Raw genomic sequence first — 18,698 nt, 5'->3', positions numbered from 1 at the left:
AAAATGATTTATTCTGATTGATTTTCTTTGACTAATTTTAGATAAAGCATTATAATTTTGAATACGGTGTTGGTTATTATTTCTTGTCAATTATTGAGTACTCTATTTTGATTATTGTTGTATAGATTGTTTAGATCATGTTTCAGGACAGTTACAATAACCAGGTCTTATCGACCTCGATATAGATGCAGGGTGTTTAGGAGTTTTCTTTCCACAGGTTCAGTGCTGGTAGAGTATTTGAGCGTATGATAGTGAAATGGGCCCTAGTGTATGATGAGTGTATGTGCGTGTAACTGTGAAATTACTCTATCCGTGGAAGTAGGGATATTATATGCACCCAGATCTCTATCACTACCCCCTGCTCAGACACTACATGAACTAAATATGCTTCCTTATCTCTCCGAAAGTGGTATTTTTTGACTCTCAATACCACTCCTCTTTCCTGCATTATGCTCAAAACTTTCTGGTAAAATACTGACATGCTCTTCTCACTCCAGAAATTAAAACATAGTCTTGAAATGCGGCCATACCTTTTACAACCTTAAACATCTGAAACATTATCCTCTGACAAATAGCAGCAGCCGACACCAACCCTAATGGCATCTTGCAATATTGAATTGTGCCTATATGTTACAAGAAAGATGTAAGGTGTCTTGAAGATGGATCAAAAACAACCTGATAATGAAGCAGTGTAACACAGCGGACGCGCATTAGCCTGGCTCCCGTAGCCCTACATCATCCTACATCATCTTGCTGATTAGCGACTTGGTCTTACCTGACTGCTCAGCACCCAGGTTGCTGTGACCCCCAGGAGTGCGTTATGAGGGTCATTTGGATGTGATTGGACAGCGGAGGTTGTGGTTTGCCGTGTCGAGGCGAAGGGGACCTGCAGCATACGATCAGGCCACGATCTAGCCCGCCCTGCCGCCGGAGGATCGCTCAGTGATCACTCTGCCGCTGTGTCACCCTGTCGGAGCTTAGTGAGACCCTTGCCTAGCGGCTCGGGCGAGGCCCTGAAATTACTGCAGGTGCCCTCGGCGCAGCCTCCGTGAGCGTGCAGCTTAGGACGCTCGTTTGTGGCCCGGTGGAGGTACGCTCATCTAGCGGGCCTCCAAGTGATTGGCATCGGGGGGAGACTGAGGCCCCCTCTCCCCGGGAAGACCTGCAGCATTGGCTGGAGCGAAGCTGTGGACTGCTTTGTGCCGCGAGGTAAGGAGGGATTCCAGTTTGCACCAATCTCAGGCTCGGATGTGTCCTGAGTCCAGGGATTGGCTGCGGCCTGTGCTGCCTTGGGGGCGTGCCTGGGAGGATCGGAGGCATAATATGGGCTGAGTGTGCCCCATGCTGTTGCCCTGCTCGCACCCGGGTGCCCCTTGTGTGCAGCGCTGGCCAGGACGCTGACAACATCTGGCCCTGCGTTACCTGTCCTAGAGGGGCCTGGGGTACATCCCCCCAGAGGCCCTGGAGCCGCGCACAGGTCATCAGGACGCTCCAGGAGGTGCTTAAAGCATCGCCTGGGCTCCTGCAGTGCGGGAGCACTCTTCAGCCAAAAACCCGTGCCCTCAGTGCCAGAAACCGGGTCCCTGTCACATCGGGGAGCCGCGAGTGGAGCAGACTACATCCCCCAGAGGCTCCGGAGCCACCCACAGCGCACCAGTCAACAGGACGTGCCTGGGGGCGCTTAAAGCATCGCCTGGGCTCCTGCAACGCCCGTCAGCGACTGACAGAGGCTGGGCAACCCCCCTGACGTGTAGAAGCCAACATGGGTAAGCACAAATTGCCTCGTTCTAACAATCTGCCAAAGACCAAAGCTAAGATCCCTCGTAACTGTGCCTCCATAATGTCTCATCTAACTAGTGCAGTGGGGGCAAGCACAACGGAGATCCACAATGTAGAAGCCCAGTTGGGTATGGGTATGTGTGAGGCAAATATGGTCGGAAACAACTCTCCCTTGGAAGCTTTACGTACCACAGGAACTGACTTTGTTATTGATACTACAGCAGGGGCTGATGGTTCTATTCATGAAAATAACACTATGCCAAATTTAGGCCAGGAAACGTCTCTGGAGATTGGTTAAAGTATGCCCGTGACCTCGGCAAGGGAACTGTCTGTAGCACCTTTGGAAAAAAAAGGAGGAAAAAGGAACCCAAGGGAGGCATGAACAAAAGGGACTCTGTCTCCCTGGAGGGACTGGGTAGTCACCGGAATTTGGAAGAATGGCAGCCCTCACTTTTGGGACCTACTCCTACGGATATAATTCTAACCCATATTGACACTTTATTTGAGACATTGAGAGTGGAACTAATTCACTGTATGAAATTTGGGGTTGAAGGGATTATGAAGAAATTGTTACATCTTGAACGAAATTGGGATGTGGTGGCCTGTCCTAATACCACCGAGAAGGAGAAGGGCGAGAACGGAAACTGGATAACTTCTTGTAAAAATGTTAATCCAAATAAAGTTTGGGGGCTCACAACTGGGGAAATGGTGCTAGTACATCTGGGCATGAACCCCAGAAGTTGAATAAACCCTCTCAGGGTCCCAAAACAGATTCCAGTCAGTTAAATAAAGCTGGAGCTTCTGGGAGAGCTGATGTTAGGCCTATGACTGGCCCAACCAACTCGTTTGTTAGGAATAGTCATGTAAGGCACCATCTACCCCCGGAGGCTACTCCTTTGGTGTCAGTACTAACTGGGGTACCGCCTCTTAAGATGAATGTCAGTAAAACAACAGATGAGTTAATATGTAAAGTTAAATCTTGGTGCTCTAGACACTTGGAGGGGGGCCTGAATGCGTCAGCTCACATTATTATGGCCAGACGGGTTGTCTGGGTTGGTCGATGTCACAAAAATATCGATGGAGATTCCCTGGTTGTAAATTTGGACTTGAAGGATGTAGCAGGTTGGCTCTTTGAGTCTGCTCAGCGTGATGATAAAGAGGGAATAAAAGCATTTCCTTTGGGGTTTTTTTATCCTCCCAAAGTAGTTGAGAGGGCCAACTGTTTACCTTCCCCTCTAGGACCCCAATGGAGAGAAAACAGGCAAAGAGCGGGCATCAGACCAAACCCGAGTGGAAATCTTTCCCTCGTGAGCGGGACCCCTAAAACGCCCATAACCGTGGGGGGTGTCATAGGGAAAATCTAGCCACTAGTGGGGTGGAAATAGCAAATAGATTTCAAATATTGAGTTAGTTGGATGGTAATGATTGACTAACCACCATCCCTCTTATTCAAGGGCAGGAGGAGGATATACAACGGGAGCCCTCAAAAAACACAATAAACATGACACAAGTTAGGATACTTAGCTGGAACATTGCAGGGCTGAGAAATTAAATTGAGGAGGTTATTTGGAATAACTTCTTAAAAGAATATGAAATTATTGGGCTTCAAGAATCCTGGGAAGTGGGTAACACCCTCTGGTTGGATGGCAACACTACCTATTTTGAACCAGCGAGGACTTTGTTAGTTGGAAGGCCAAAAGGGGGTTTGATCACTCTAATATCCCTCAAGGTTACAGGTACTCACCGAATACTGGAAACAGGACTAGTAAATTGTTTAGCGGTAGAAATTATACCCGCCAATTCAATCAAAGTTTTAATTGTAAATTTTTATAATTAATTTGATAGAACCTCCATTACCGAACATTTGTCTAGTCTTAAAACTTATTTAGAGAGTTATAAGGAGCAACAAGTCACATCTTATTCGTTTGTTATTTTAGGGGATTTTAATATACATTTATGTTCCAAGAATTGTCATGTTACCGATAGCTTAGGGCCTGGCATGTATTCAGATATACATTTTGAACACACACTGCAGGGGGAATTTTTGGAGCAAACCCTTGCAGATGTGGGTCTTTTATATCCGAATGATTTATGCGATATGGTTGATATTCCATCCTTTAAAGGTAGGGGGAACGCATACGACCATTGATTATATTTTTATAAATACTGCCCTGGAAAGATTAGTTAATCATTATACAGCTGTGTGGTCACAATTTAGTGACCACAATCCCATACACCTGATATTAGGAGGGGGTATCGTGTTTAATCCGGAAACCAATAAATGGGTATCCACAGCAGTAATTAAGAATAAAGACCAGGGCCGTAGATTAAAATGGTGTAGGGTCATCCCTAAAGATTTTGTAATAATTTAGCTTCCAATGTGGGATTGGAAATAGAGCCATATCTCAATAGTGGGGCTGGAGGAAATGGGATTTTACCCGCCTATGGTAAAATCTGTTTGCAGGTGGCAAAATACCTTATGATAGCAAGAACTACCCCAATAGAGAAGAGAGGTGGTTTGACCATAGATGTTCAGTGGCGCATCAGAAGCTGATGGCCGCTTTAAAGAACAGACCACAAGATAAACGTTAGGAAAGAATATAAATCAGCCATTAATACATGCAAGTCCGATATCAAAAAAGATGCCCTGAATGAACTAATGTCAATCGATGTAATAAATAGCGCCAAGTTTTCGAATGTTGTGAATAGACCATGCTTCGCGGACAACAAAGGTACTCTGCTAGAGTGTAATATCCATGAAGAAGACTGGTTTAACCATTTAAAAAAAAATCTATACGGGGATCAGGGTGAGTTGGAACCCGGGAGATCCCCACATGTAGGTAGGAAATATTTCCTAGCTTTCAAGGAGAAAGAAATTGCAGTGGCTATAGATCAATTGTCAAGGAATAAAGCCCCTGGTCTGGACGGCGTCCCTGCTGATCTATACAAAGCTGATAAAGCCGTATGGTCTAAATTACTAGTTAATGTTTTTAATAAAGCCTGTGAATTAGGTTTACCTCAATCTTGGTCACAATCGGTTATAGTGCCAGTCTTTAAAAAGGGGAATAGAGGGGACCCGCGATGCTACAGGCCAATTTCATTGATAGATTCAGCCGTGAAGGTTCTAGGTAGGGTGGTTTTAAGTAAGCTCACTGAGTGGCTTAATGACGCTAATATCCTCTCAAATTTACAGTACGGGTTTAGGAAATGGAGAGGAACAACGGATCAGTGCCTAAATTAGCTTCTATTATCTGGAACGGTTGCGAAGAAAGGTTTACTTCATTTGGCATTTTTGGACCTTTCTTCGGCCTTTGATCGTGTTAATAGATCCAAATTGTGGCACCTGTTACTAAAACTAGGCTTTGATGAAAATATAGTACATTTTTTAGTGGATTTGCATCAGGACCGTACTGCCACGGTGAGATTTGACCAAAAAGGTAATCTTACACGTAGTATCCGGATTATTAAAGGAGTGAGACAGGGATGCATCCTAGCCCCACTTTTATTTACTTTATATATCAATCTAGATACGGTTTTAAAGGGTGCTAGCTTGAACATTTCTCGTGTAGGTGAGCAGTTAATCCCAGCTCTCCTATATGCGGACGATGCTGCCCTTTTAGCTAGAACGGCAATTGGCCTACAGCATCTTTTAACATCGTTTGCCGTTTTTATGAAATCTCTGGATTTGGATGTTAATTTTTCAAAGTCTTACACCATGGTTATGGGGGTAAAAAACAAGAAATATAAAACTCACTATTGTGAAGGCAATATAATAACACAGGTGGTGCTGTTTTTATATTTAGGAGTGTTATTCGATGAGAGGGGTACATGGGTTCCCCAAATGAAAGCCAAAAGGAAAGCAATGGCCAGATCTACCTTTGCAGACCTAGATTTTGCACGTAGATTGGGATCGAAGCCTATGTCTGCCATGTTAAAAATGTATAGAGCTAAATGCATGGCTATACCAAACTATGGCTCAGATCTCTGGGGATACAGAGAAGCGGGCGATATCCAAATACTGGAAAATACATTTTTAAGGAGTCTTAATCGGTGCCACAATCAACGTCTTCCTATATTATCCATCAAGAAGCAGGTTTAGGTTTCATATCAGACCCTATAGGTGTAGCACCGTTACTTAAATTCATAAGTGTTTGGACTAACCCGGAGCTTGGGATGAACAGCAATATTATTCGCAATTGTTTAGCCCTTGACCGATCAAATAGTATCCCCTAGCTAAGTCACGTGAAAAGGATTGCATCTTATTTGGGGAGACCAAAGTTATTCAGTTCCCCAGAGAAACTCCGAAAGATGGACAGGCCCTGGGCTAAAAGTATGTACCTGCAACTATCAGAAATGGATAGAGAGGCTGTAGAATTAACCAAGCCCCTTGTGCGGGCGCATCAGCTCTTATCCACCTCACAAACAATTGAACCATATATAAATATAGTTACTAACCCCCATCATCGTTTCCTCTTGGTAAGATTCAGATTGAATCAAATACATTTACTTCTTGCGGAACCAATAGGATGGCAAAAGCCAGAGGGCCTGAATGTTTGTACGAGTGATAACTTTTTCGTTCAGGACTCAATGCATTGTGTTTTCTTTTGTGAGCACTTTTTGCACATCCGAAATCGGTTTATTTTACCCATTTAAAAAAACAAAGGTTTTATACAAGCAAAACCTGCTTTTATATATCTGCCAAATGTTGATCAATGTTTGGGAAATTTTTAACATAGCTAGTTGTTTGACCGCAGCAGTTAGAATACGGAAAAAAAGAAGGACCGCTATTAATTAGTATTTCTTAAATGTGATCAATTATTCCTGCGTATTTTGATGATTCAGATCTTGACTTCTCTGTATTTTGTGATGATCATTTTTTTGTAATATTTTTAATAGGAACATTTTATTGTGATCTTTAATGTAGTATGCTTTTTTGGTTTTAAATAACCGAATAAAGTGAATTTGACTTGAAGCACACAAATTAAAAAAACATACCCATTGGCCAATGTACTTCCGTCAAGCCACATCCATTTCCCATCTGGTCCTTTTCTCAGACCAACCCAGTGATTGTACTCCTGGGTCTTAGAAAGGGCGAAAGCCTAAAAGAAGAAAAGCAAATGTAAAACTTTGCCAATAGTTTCACGTTACATGGGTCACATTGTTTGCCTTTGCACATTTATTCATCGGATTCATCTTTGGTTCTTAATCTACAACATCAAGACCATGGGCGCTGGGTGGCAGAAGGCATTACAACATAGCACGGTAGGGTACAACAAATGATGATGAAAAAAGTGACTGTAAAACATGAATGTGGTCAAGGGCGTAGTAACAAGCCCAATGTAACGGTTCGGTCAAATAACTACATTATCTGCCTGAACCTTGACAAGTGCCATTTACCGATTAGGTAAGGCCTTTCGGAAGACTTTTCTGGAGATCCAATTTAGTGACAGACTGGTGTTACTTTTTTGATAATAACAGGAGAAAACATATATCTTTGGTGATTGCAACAGCGCCATTGTTTGAAAGCGGGGGACATTCTGAACCTTGGAGTGTCCAACTTGAGAACATACAAAAATGAATACAGGAAAAGCACGGTGTCAAATTCTGAACTGTTCACATAGATTGGCTGGAAATTGGAACTGCACAAGTGTAAAAGTAGGTGTGGTCATCACTTCATATAAATATGCGGTCAGACTTTTAACCAGACATCACTGATGATCCCAGAAGCGTTTAAAAATGTAGCGTGTCTAAATTCCTCAGATTTGGCAAGTTTACATCATCACAGCTAGTTCGCCATGGCTAGGGTCCCTTAGATACCGCCTCATAGGTTCAACCAATAAAGGACTTTGGTTATTAAACTCGAAATGACAGAAGTGAATATGAATCTACTGAATAAAACATTACTGCAGATAGGGTAAGGAACACATCTCCCTAAGCAACAAAACTATTGCTCACACACAGATACTAATTTGACATTGGTTTCTGTAGCAAAGAGGTCTACACAAGTGGCCCTGCTTTGGATGCCACAAGTAAACCAATTAAGATAGTTGAAGTGCAAGATGAGGACTGCCTGAGCCTTCATAAGCAGGAGTCATTGGATAATAAACTTGAGCGAGACAAAAGTCCAGGTTTACACTTCATGGGCTTATTCAAAAAGATAATCATTACAGAAAGCAGAAAGTAATTAATCTATAGGACGTCTGAATTAGGCTTAGATTATTTTGATTATGCCAAGTCAGAATCAGCAGGGGGACTAACATAAGGCCCGCCTCGGCCGAAAGCTCGAGTACTGTCAGTCTGCCTACAGGTAAGCCAAGAGAGTCCATGGATAAATTGGATACAGACTAGCACAGAGTTTGCACAGTTAGGCCAGGAAAACTCTGGCTTATCTCAGAATTTGCTTGGCTTTTATAATATTTCAGGGTGCAGGAGCTACATAGTTCTGGTATGACATGACATAACAGGGGTGGACTAGCAATGATCCAAACTCCCAAACCAGTCAACTTCTGGTGAACGAGACATTTCAACACCTACTTCCTGAGGGATTTCATTGTTTAAGCTATGCATAACTAAAGAAACAAATAAACATTTTATGTAACACAGAAATACAATGGCTTCTTCAGCTAATGAATGGCATAGACAGGCATAAGGGCAACCTTGAAAGTGCCAAAGGTAAGAACATCCTGGATATTTCTTCTTCGGGAGAACACAACTATTACAATGTATATATCTGTACAGACACCACAGATGAAGGCTGATTTCCAATGATGTTCCTGTAATGGAAAAAAACACACAGAGAAAGGCTTGCTCACATAAAATAAATGTGCACTATTTTCCTGCAAATTAGAATGGCTGTCAATGCAAGCTGGGTGCGGCCTAGGCTTGCCACCTAAAGCAGAGTTAAGTTACGTATTCTTTTCTAACATGTAAAAACTCTCCTACAATTAAGTAAAAGAGAAAAGATAACCATCTTGTGCATATCCATTCAAAGAACAGTGGAGTGTCCTGCATACGCTGGACTTTCAAGTGACCGAGGGTTGATATCCACTCCCAGAGTTTGACTGCCAGCTCATACTACAGAGGAGTTTGGAAGTTAAGACAGTCCTCAAAAGTTGCAATGGGTCCTGGCGCGGATTGGAACATTGTAGATCCAGATTCCAGGGATCACACTGGCTTGAATTTCATTTTCTTTATCCTGGACTCAGGCCTTAGTCCTGCTAGATCTGCGCTGGGTAGTGGAAAGGGGGGGCAGGAGGGGGAATTTGCACTGCACATACAGGTCATATTTATCAGTTAACCCTTCGGTACAGAGAGTTTCGTAAAGTTGGCATTTTTTAGTGTATTCGTTCCATTTAGGTTTCAGATTCCATGAGAGTTATTTCACTCCCCAGGCTTGCTGTCAACCTCTTGAACTGGCATGCCTTTTAAGGGCCTCTTAAATACACAATACCAACCTTTACACTGCTACACCCTAATCCTGGTTTAGGCCACGGTCTTCCTGTGAGGTCCCTCATTACGCTTCATTTAAAGGGGCAGCTCAATTCCTGAACCCTGGCCAGGCTTCAGTCACTTACAGCCTGTTCTCTGTTCCCTAGCGGTCTAAATAACATCCTTCCGGCCACGTGACAGAAGCACGCAGCCATTGCCGTGTGACAGAAGCAAGCAACCATGGACGCATGACAGAAGCACGCAGCTGTAGTGTTTGGGTCTCAGGCCCACATGCAGAGGAAGGATGGACACGGACACTCAGATAGTGGGTAGAACACTGGCCAGGAGCACGTGCGCTCGGCCCCTTTTATTGCCAGGGTCACCTGACTGGTGACGCCTGTGGTGGGTGGGTGTTCACTGTCTGTTACAACATGCTGAACACTAGAATGCTGACCAGTCCGTCACTACATCCCTCCCAAACTTTAATGAAAGTTAAAACAAATGAAGTCCGAACCTGTGGGAGAAAAACACAAGTTACAAACAAAACATAAATCGGTGATTGGGACTTCCACGTAGACTCTTTGCTGATGGTCAACTGCCGGCGAGGGTGTTCTGGCAGCCGGGACCACTCTGTCTCCTTGGCACGATGTCCGGGTGCTCTACGGATGAGTTCTTTTGGACTTACACCATGGAAGTGCGCCTCACAGTCTCTTTCTTGTACTGCCGTTAGTGGAGGTGTAGATGGACTGATGGTGGACCATTGTTGTTCAACTTTCCGCTATATGGCCCTGGTAGAGGTATTTCCTCCAACTGGTAGTTGTCTTCTAACAGGATTCACCGTTGCAGGATATCCCTCTCACGGATACCCCTCTCTCGTGGGTGTCCCCTCTCACTGGACGACCCGGAGGCCCTTTGTTGCCAGGCTTCCACTGGACGGGTGGACCGCCGCCTTGTCGCTCCAACCGCGTTGGAGGAGTCGCTACGGGTCCTCTTTCCGTGTCCGAAGCTATTCCTGAAAAGGGTGCTGTTGGCACTTGGTCCTTCGTGCGCTGCCTCTGTTCGCCCAGGGTCTCCAGAGCAAGATTCAACAGTCCATCTCTCGTTTTGGGACCTGCTGCCACCGGTGTCCATGAGGCCTCTGCCCCTTGGATATCCACGGTCTTTTTTCCGTTACATCCCAGAGGTGGTTGTTACCAACGGACCGGCCTGCTCGCCTCTGTCGTCCACGGGTGACCTTCGGGTTTGCGCATCGACGTATACTCCCCAGTGGTGCTGATGTTTTTCCCAGTTACTGAGTCTGGATGTCCATGCACCTTCTCACTTTCCTCTTCGGGTCCTCCCCTTCTGGTGTGTGTTGTGTTGATCTGTCACGCACACCACTTTGCTCTTCTCCTTTCCTCTTCGGGTGTTCCCCTTCTGGTGTGTGTGTTGATCTGTCACGCACACTTCTTTGCTCTTCCCCTTTCCTCTTCTCTCCTTCCTTCGTCGTGGTGTCATGCCACTCAGGATCTGTCTTCCTTTTCCTTTCCTTTGCGACGTGATCCAGTCTTCCTGCCTTCTTGCTCGCCCTTACCAGGCTTCTCCATGTAGCGTGCACTCTACACGTTTCCCTCTGGTCTTGTCCCACCACTAGGACACTGTCTTCCTTTCTCTCCGTGACTGGACCGGTCGTCACGACCTTCTTTCTCGTGATTACTTCTGATTTCAAGTGATGTTGTTGGACCTCTCGTCCTTCTCTCCCCGGTCCTCTTCGCGGACCTCTCCTGGGGTCTTCTTCATTGACGTCCCCTCGGTCTTCCTCTTCACTCCCGCTCTGACCTCTTGGCAGGTCAGTGTGCTCTCTGACCTCTTGTAGGTCTGCATCCTCCTTGCGACCATCTGGTGGTCGGCGTCGTCCTCCTTGCGACCATCTTGCTGGTCGGCGTCGTCCTTGCGACCATCTGGTTGGTCGGCTTCTTCCACCTTGCGACCATCGGCAGGTCGGCTTCTTCCTCCTTGCGCGTCGTCGTGCTTCTGGTGGTCGTGCAACCACTTCTTTTCATCTCTAACTGTGGCAGTGTTTCGGCGCGCTTCTGACTGCGCCCTTTGGTTGCTTGGTTGGACGCACTTGCTGCGCACTTCCTTCGGATCCTTTTTGAGACTTGCTGCTTTGGGCTGTTGTCCTGAACCATTCCTATTCTCCCGGCGTGTTACTCATTGATGTCACCAGTCCTGCAATGACCACCCCTGGCCAGTAGGCGTCACTGCAACTCACATACCACCTGGCAGCTTGTCTTTTGAGGTTCCTTTACGAGGTCGCTTGTGGGGGTCTGCCCCTTCAGCGTATGCAGTTCCATATTTTTTCCTTGCTGCTGTGCATTCGTCTCCATCGCCTCTTGTGGCTCTCCTCAGGCACTTGCGTACTCTTTTCCCATGCACCTCCTGTTTCTTATGTCAGCCTTCCATGCTCTAACATTTCCTCTGAGCACTCTCAGTGCTCTCTTGTCGCTGTTCTAGCTTCGCTGCACTTCCCTCGATCAGCAGGTGCAGTTCCAACAGTTTCTTTCCTTGATGCACCTCCTTTGACTAGTGGATGCGTTTCTGAGCGATGGCCGCTAGGTGGCAGTGTTGCACATTTCTCTTTTTTTTCTGGAACCTCGCTGGCTCCGTAGTGCTGCGTGGTGTCCTGGCCTTGCAGGCGTTGTTGGGGGCAGAGGAACGATGGCGATCCATGGCGGGTGCTGCCCCCACCTCCCAACAGTCTCTCACTCACCACACTACCCCCAGGGCACAGGCACTCGTACCAGGTAGGATGTTTGCACGCATTTACTTTGTGGAGGTATCCCTTGCAGGAAGTCTCTCCCGCTGCTGGGGGGGGGGGGGGGGGGGGAGGATTGCCGGTGCCACTTCTGCTTCTCGGGCTGTACAGGGGGGGTGCCGGATTCACTCCACTCGCATTCCGCTTTTCACCCTGGCTGATCGGACTGACTGCAGGCCTCTCGCGGCCTTCACACAACGCCTCCCTCCCAACTGCAGGAGGGGAGGGAGACTCGAGCAGGCTGGCAGTGCTGCACTTGAACGGCCGCCGGCAGCCCGCCTTTTCAGTTCCTCAAGGGCTGCCGGGGCTGGCACAGTGTGTTCTATACCTGCTCCCGCATCCGTGGGCCGCACACCTTTCTCAGCTTCTGCGCTGCCCCTTGCCACAGGCCCGCTTCTTCTCAGGCTGCGCAGAGGGTTGCTGGTACCGCTCTGCTTTCACTCTGGGCCACGCGCTCCGTGTCCATACCTGGTCTCACCCCACCTCCGCCGGCTCGCTCCTCACACGCTGCGCGGGGTGGGGGAGGGGCTGAAGTTGCTCCAGTTCATGCTTCAGGCGGTGGGCACAGTTTGTTCTACGTCGCGGGTGGGCTCCGCTTGTGCCCGCACCAGAGGCAGTCACTGCAGCCTTTCTCTCTCTCGCCTCACTGGGGCATGGGCTGGCGCCGGGAGCGGCCAGACCTCTACCAGGCACGATTCACTCTCCCACGCAGGGGGGCTTAACTTCGTCTTCCGATGCGGGGTGGGCTACCGCTGGCCTTCTTGCACTCGGAGTTTCTTCTTTAACCCCCCCCCGCTCCTTCCTCACTCACCAGGCTCGTCGCGGTCGATGCGGGTGGGCTCCGCTCGGATCGCTCTTCTTTCGGGGCAGGAAACAGCGGGCTCATGAGGGGCAGGGTGGGCTCCCACGAACCTCTAGCTGATCAGGGTCACCCTTCGCTGGACCAGACAGTCTGCTGCTCTTCCGACGCGGGGTGGGCTCCCGCTCGGCTGCTTTCACGCCCGGGGCTTTCTACCGCCCGTGGGCCATCGGGCGCGTGGGGCACCTCGTCCCTGGGGTGAAGGCATACCAGGTGCGGGGTGGGCTCCCGGTCACCTTCTCACCTCCTCCCGGGCCCTTCTCACGCCCCGCGGGTCATCACATCGGTGCAGGGTGGGATCCCGGTCACCGTCTTCACGCCTGGGGCTCTTAACATGCCCGCAGGCGATCAGGCGCTTCTCGCCTGCTGGGGGGGGGGGGAGGAGGCCTCCACGCAGGCAGCTCTCTCCCCCCTTTCTTATCTGCTGGGCTGCTGCACGCACGGGCACAGCCCCCTCGTCGCCATTGTAGTGTTTGGGCCTCAGGCCCACATGCAGAGGAAGGATGGACACGGACACTCCGATAGTGGTTAGATAATTGGCCACGAGCACGTGCGCTCGGCCCCTTTTATTGCCAGGGTCACCTGACTGGTGACGCCTGTGGTGGGTGGGTGTTCAGTGTGTGTTACAACATGCTGAACATTAGAATGCTGACCAGTCCGTCATTACAGCAGCCACAGTCATGTGACAGAAGCACGCAGCCACATTGGCCTGTTCATGGAAGCCCCTAGAGGCATACACTTACTGTTGCATCTTGGGGAGAGGATGTGTCTTACGGCTAGAACTGCCAACTTTGGAGCTGGGAAACCAAAGTTTGAGCCTCGGGGTCGACTTCACATCCTGTGATTCTGGGCAAATCACTTAATCTCCCCGTGCCTACCAAAAAATGAATGTGTTCATGTGTAACATACCTGGTGCTCATGCAAAGCGCTCCAATACCTTTGTGTTGAGTTTGCGCTATATTAATCTGCAAAACAATTTTTTTAAAATGGACGCACGAGGAACGTAGCAATGACTGGCTATCAGAAAAAAAACGGTTGCTGATGCAGTAGCCAATGTCCTGGGGTGTTTTCACACCATTTATAGACATTGGCTGCTTACTGCTGTACTGGGGTGAATGTATGACATTGTTCTTCATTCTGTCCATCAATTGTTCTTTTTGCTTACTGCCACCAAAGACAAACTGGAAACTGCTCTGAGCAGTGGTTCCAGCTCCTCCTGGTCACCGTTTGATTTCAGCTCCTTTACCGGGTGACCGTGTCAAGAGACTAAAGCATAACACACAGTGGCACCGTGTGAGTGGGCAGGTCTGGTAGTAGTATTCAGGGCAAGAGAGTCGTCTAGGATCCAATATGGCTGTAACTGAACGGGTTTTTCAACAATTATCACCCATCACAGGCAAAACCAATGGTGAACGATAGCCAAGACGAGAATAATGGCATAAGTGTTTTTTTATATTAAGATACAAGAACAGTACATTTGAAACTCGCCGATACACTGACAAGTGGAGGACAAGAGTGGGGGGCATCTAATAAATATTGAGACGGGATCTGTACACAGTAATTGGGTGAGGGCAAGAGAACACTTTTAGGTTATCCATATGCAGAAGAATCACAGGAGATAAGACCACTCCTGGACTTTCACACAACTTACCTTTTCTTCATTGCTTTTCACCACAGCCAGATCGGAAGAAAGAGTAGCACATGTATTCTTGACAAATGCCCAGTTTCCTTCATCTTCAGAGAAAAAGAAACACGTACTCTTGTACAGAAACCATCCATCCTCACACTGGCAGTGTTTAGTCCTGTCCTGGTCTTCTTCTGTGCTGTGCATATCAATTGCAGGGGCCAGTTTATTCGCCGCAGAGTTTGCTTATAGTAAAGTAAAAAAGGACATATAAATATATAACTTGAAAATAAAAAATTGAAAATATTTTTATATTAAATATTAATATAACCTCATTTTTTATATTTTAAATATAGGACAAAATAAAAAATGCGTAGCCTTTGTAGCCCGTTTGTGCAGTCTTAAAACTTCCATGTCTATCTGGCCAAATCACCCTTTTGCCAGGCCAAAACCTTTTTTTTTTTTAATTCATGTATGATCGAAGTACCAAAGCAATCTCAACAATAATATAAGAAAGTAGTTTCACGTGATTATTAATTTAAGAAAATTGATAACAAAAGTCAGAGGGTTGTAGACAGTGTTGTGTATTAAAACCAGGAAAGAACAGCTGATACGTGTTCGTCACGCAGTGACTTCTTCAAGGCTAGGTTTGAGGTCATGTGGTCATAAGTAATAGAAGAGAAGAAAACAAGTTACTTACCTGTAACTTTGGTTCTCCAGTATTGGTAACTTTCATAGATTCCCATTGCTTGTATCATTCCCCGTCGTCGAGATGAGAGTCCCCGGTACATAAAAAAATACCATAGAGATAGGTACAAAAGATGAAAAAAGGCCTAGGCCTCATCTCATTTTGTAGCATATCCACCTCTTTTTGTAAAAGAGACCAAATAAAATGAACAACCAATCAGAACAGCCTCACCCCATAGAACCTTCCTGAGAGAGTCTCAGCTTTTCGTAGCAGTTGTGTAACAGTATCACAGAATATGCTGAAGGCTCAGCTATCCCAGGGAAGGAGGGTGGGCGCATGGGAATCTATGAAAGTTACCAATACTGGAGAACCAAAGTTACAGGTAATCAACTTGTTTTCTTACTCCAGTATTGGAACTTTCATAGATTCCCATTGCTTGTATCAGAGTAGCTAGCAGTAAGAGAACGCACATTTTGTGTAGAATACATTCTTGTAAACCATGCGAAAAACATAAGACATCAAAGCTACAAGATATCCAAAGAAAAGGAAATAAACAGCATACTTTACAAAATGTGCTAACAACAATAAAAGGAAGGAGGGTTAGAAGGGAAAGCTCACCACTCCTTGAAAGAGGTTCCTCAAGACTGCTTGTCCCACTGCAGCGTCACTCCGCGTGGAAGATTCCAAGCAGTAATGCTTTGTGAACATATGGGCACTGCTTCAAGTTGCTGCCATGCAAATGTCTTTGATCGGCACTCCGACAAAGAGAGCAGCCGAAGAAGAGATGGCTCTTAGAGTGCGCCCGGACTCGCCCTTCTAGGGGCTTACCAGCCGCTTGGTGACAGTATTGGATCGCGCTGGCAATCCATCTCGCAATCCCTTGCATCGAAAGAGGGAAACCCTTACAAGGGGCACTGAAAGCAACAAATAGTTGCGGCGATTTCCTAAAGCCCTTTGTACGCTAAAGCTAACATTTCAGACACCTTTGAACGTCCAGCGAGTGAAGAGTCCTCTCCGCTGGAGTAGAGGGTCGAGGAAAAAAGGACTTGAGAATCACTGGTTCATTCAAATGAAAGTCAGAAAGGATCTACGGAGGCGGCAGATCTGTTTGTGGAAGACCTGATCCTCACCCGTCTCCAGCCCCGGGGGCTGAGTAAACTCTTTGCGGTGGAACGCGCCCACAGGGTCCCCGGAGGAAGACCTAAGGCCGGAGCCCCGCCGCGGCCTCTCATTGCCCGGATTTTTAACTTTCGGGACAGAGACGCTATCCTGCAGACTTCTAGGCTACAGGGACCGGTCAAGCTCGATAATATGGACGTGAATTTCTACCCTGACTTTACTCCGGCGGTCCAAAAGCAGAGACTGAGTTTTCTCGGAGTTAAACGTCGCCTACGGGACCTGAACCTTAAGTACTCAATGCTCTTTCCAGCTAAGCTGAGGGTGGAGGTGGATGGTCGCACGCACTTTTTTGACCGTCCCGAGGCGGCTGGGGACTGGTTGGATACTCTGCCTGGGGATCGGGGCCGGGGGGAGTGGGGGGGGTGCGGTTGGCGGGGAGGGCTCGCCGGATCAGAACTGAGGGGTGAATAGTAGGCCTTGCTCTGGACAACATTCCTGTTACCATTTACTGATTGTGTATGCTCCCCTCCTGTGGAGGTCGTACGGGGTCTGTTGGGGGCTTTCCCTCCTCCTCTGGGGGACTAGTTAGTTTTTCATCTATGGGGCGACAGGCACACTGCACTTTGGGGGGGCTGTCTGGGCTCATGCAGGGGTGCAGGGAGGGGGGAGTTCTGTTGGGATGGGTGGGTGGGGGTGGAGTGTTGGTTTTTTGCACCGCAAGGCAAACCCTTTACTGTATTGTTGTTTTCGAGATGCTCTTTGGGGGACGACTGATGGCTTCTATGTATGATGGGGGGTAGGGATTTGACTGTGTTGTCATGGAACGTTAACGGACTGGGGGATAGGATTAAGTGTGGTGTGGTCCTGCAGTATCTGAAACGAATTTCACCAGATGTGGTCTTCCTGCAGGAGACACACCTTATAGGTAATTCCTTTCATGCCATGAATCGGCGAGGCTATCGCTTGGTGGCCCACTCGGGCTTCACCTCGGGCTCGCGGGGGGTGGGCATCATGGTTAAGAACTCGCTCCCGTTGGAGATTGATGAGGTGCGCCATGATGAGAGGGGACGCTACACTGTCTTGGTGGGTAGAATGGAGGGCAGAGTGGTCGTTTTTGTATCAGTGTACGTTCCGCCGGGGTTACAATCCACCACGTTTGCGGACCTGGGGCGCCTCCTCCTTGACCTCCCGGGTGGGCTTCTGGTAGTTGGGGGGGACTTCAATGCGGTGGCTTCTGGGTCTATGGATCGTCATCCCCCTAGGGACCTCCCCCGGGCACAGGCGTGGCTGTCCGGCCTTTTAGATACACTAGGATTGGTGGATTGCTGGCGACTAAAGCATCCCGCGCAGCTGCAATACACCTTCCACTCGGGTGCCCATGGTAGCCTCTCGCGGCTTGATTATGTCCTTGTCCCTGCGGCCTATGCTGGGAGAGTGGGAGAGGTGCGCCATCTGGCGCGGGGTATTTCAGATCACTCCCCACTACTGTTGCACTTTGATGTCTTCCCGAGGGGGGAGGGCAGGGTAGCCCCAATCAATGCCTGGTACCTGCGCGACCCCACTATTCGTGCCGACTTGATCAAATCCTTGCAGCGGTACTTTGAGGAGAATGTGGGGTCTGTCCCTTCGGCTATCTCCCTGTGGGAGGCTTTTAAGGCAGTTCTCAGAGGGGAGGCCCTCTCCCTTATCTCCCATGCCCGGAGGCGCGAGCAGGAGGAGGTAACCCGGGTGGAGGCCGAAATTACTGAACTAGAGGGTGACCTGGGGAGCGGGGTGACGGATGCCACATTGCATGTTCTACACCTTAAGAAGGCGGCCTATAGGGCCCTCGTCACGGAGGCGGCCAGGGGCCTCAGTAGAGAGCAACAGGGGCGACTGTATGATGTGGGTGATAAGGCTGGTAAATTGATTGCGTGGTTGGACAAGAAGGAGAGAGCGAGTCGTGTGGTTCCGCTGATCGAGAGAATGGATGGTGTGCGTGTCACCGAACCGGAAGCCATTGTCTCCTGCTTCGCGGATTATTTCCGCGAGGTGTATTCCCCGGTCTCTCCCTACTCGGAGGAGGATTCCCATGCCCTGCTTCGGGACATCGCGCTACCCTCCCTTTCGGTGGAGGACAGGGATTCGCTGGACGCTCCTCCCACCTCGGACGAAATTGCCCTTGCTATCCGCTCGGTCGCATCTGGCAAGGCCATGGGCCCCAATGGCATCCCTATCGAGCTGTATAAGCTGCGACCGGATGTACTGGCGCCCCACCTGCGCGCGATGTTCCTGGCGGCCCGCTCGCGGGGCTCCCTTCCGCCGGACCAGCGTCTGGCCACAATCGTGGTGATCCACAAGGAGGGGAGACCCCGTGAGCGGGTCACATCCTATAGGCCTATCTCGCTCTTGAACGCGGAGCCCA

General features: G+C 48.3%; 1 protein-coding gene across 2 annotated transcripts in view; it reads right to left on the bottom strand.

Moving 5' to 3' along the window:
- LOC146812956 (C-type lectin domain family 2 member B-like) overlaps positions 1-18,698 on the bottom strand; it is a 175,611-nt gene that overhangs the window by 87,884 nt on the left and 69,029 nt on the right. For both annotated transcript variants that reach the window (XM_085619994.1, XM_085619993.1), the window contains exons 3-4: positions 14,515-14,732; positions 6,775-6,878 (exon numbers count right to left, since the gene is read on the bottom strand). In XM_085619994.1, coding sequence (XP_085476120.1) covers positions 6,775-6,878; positions 14,515-14,732 — 322 coding nt within the window. The remainder of the gene's footprint in view (positions 1-6,774; positions 6,879-14,514; positions 14,733-18,698) is intronic.

This window comes from Triturus cristatus, chromosome 7 (assembly GCF_964204655.1).
Source record: "Triturus cristatus chromosome 7, aTriCri1.1, whole genome shotgun sequence".
Classification (NCBI taxonomy): Eukaryota; Metazoa; Chordata; class Amphibia; order Caudata; family Salamandridae; genus Triturus; species Triturus cristatus.
The sequence above is the reverse complement of the archived record's forward strand: the minus strand, read 5'-3'. Positions and strand labels throughout refer to the sequence as shown.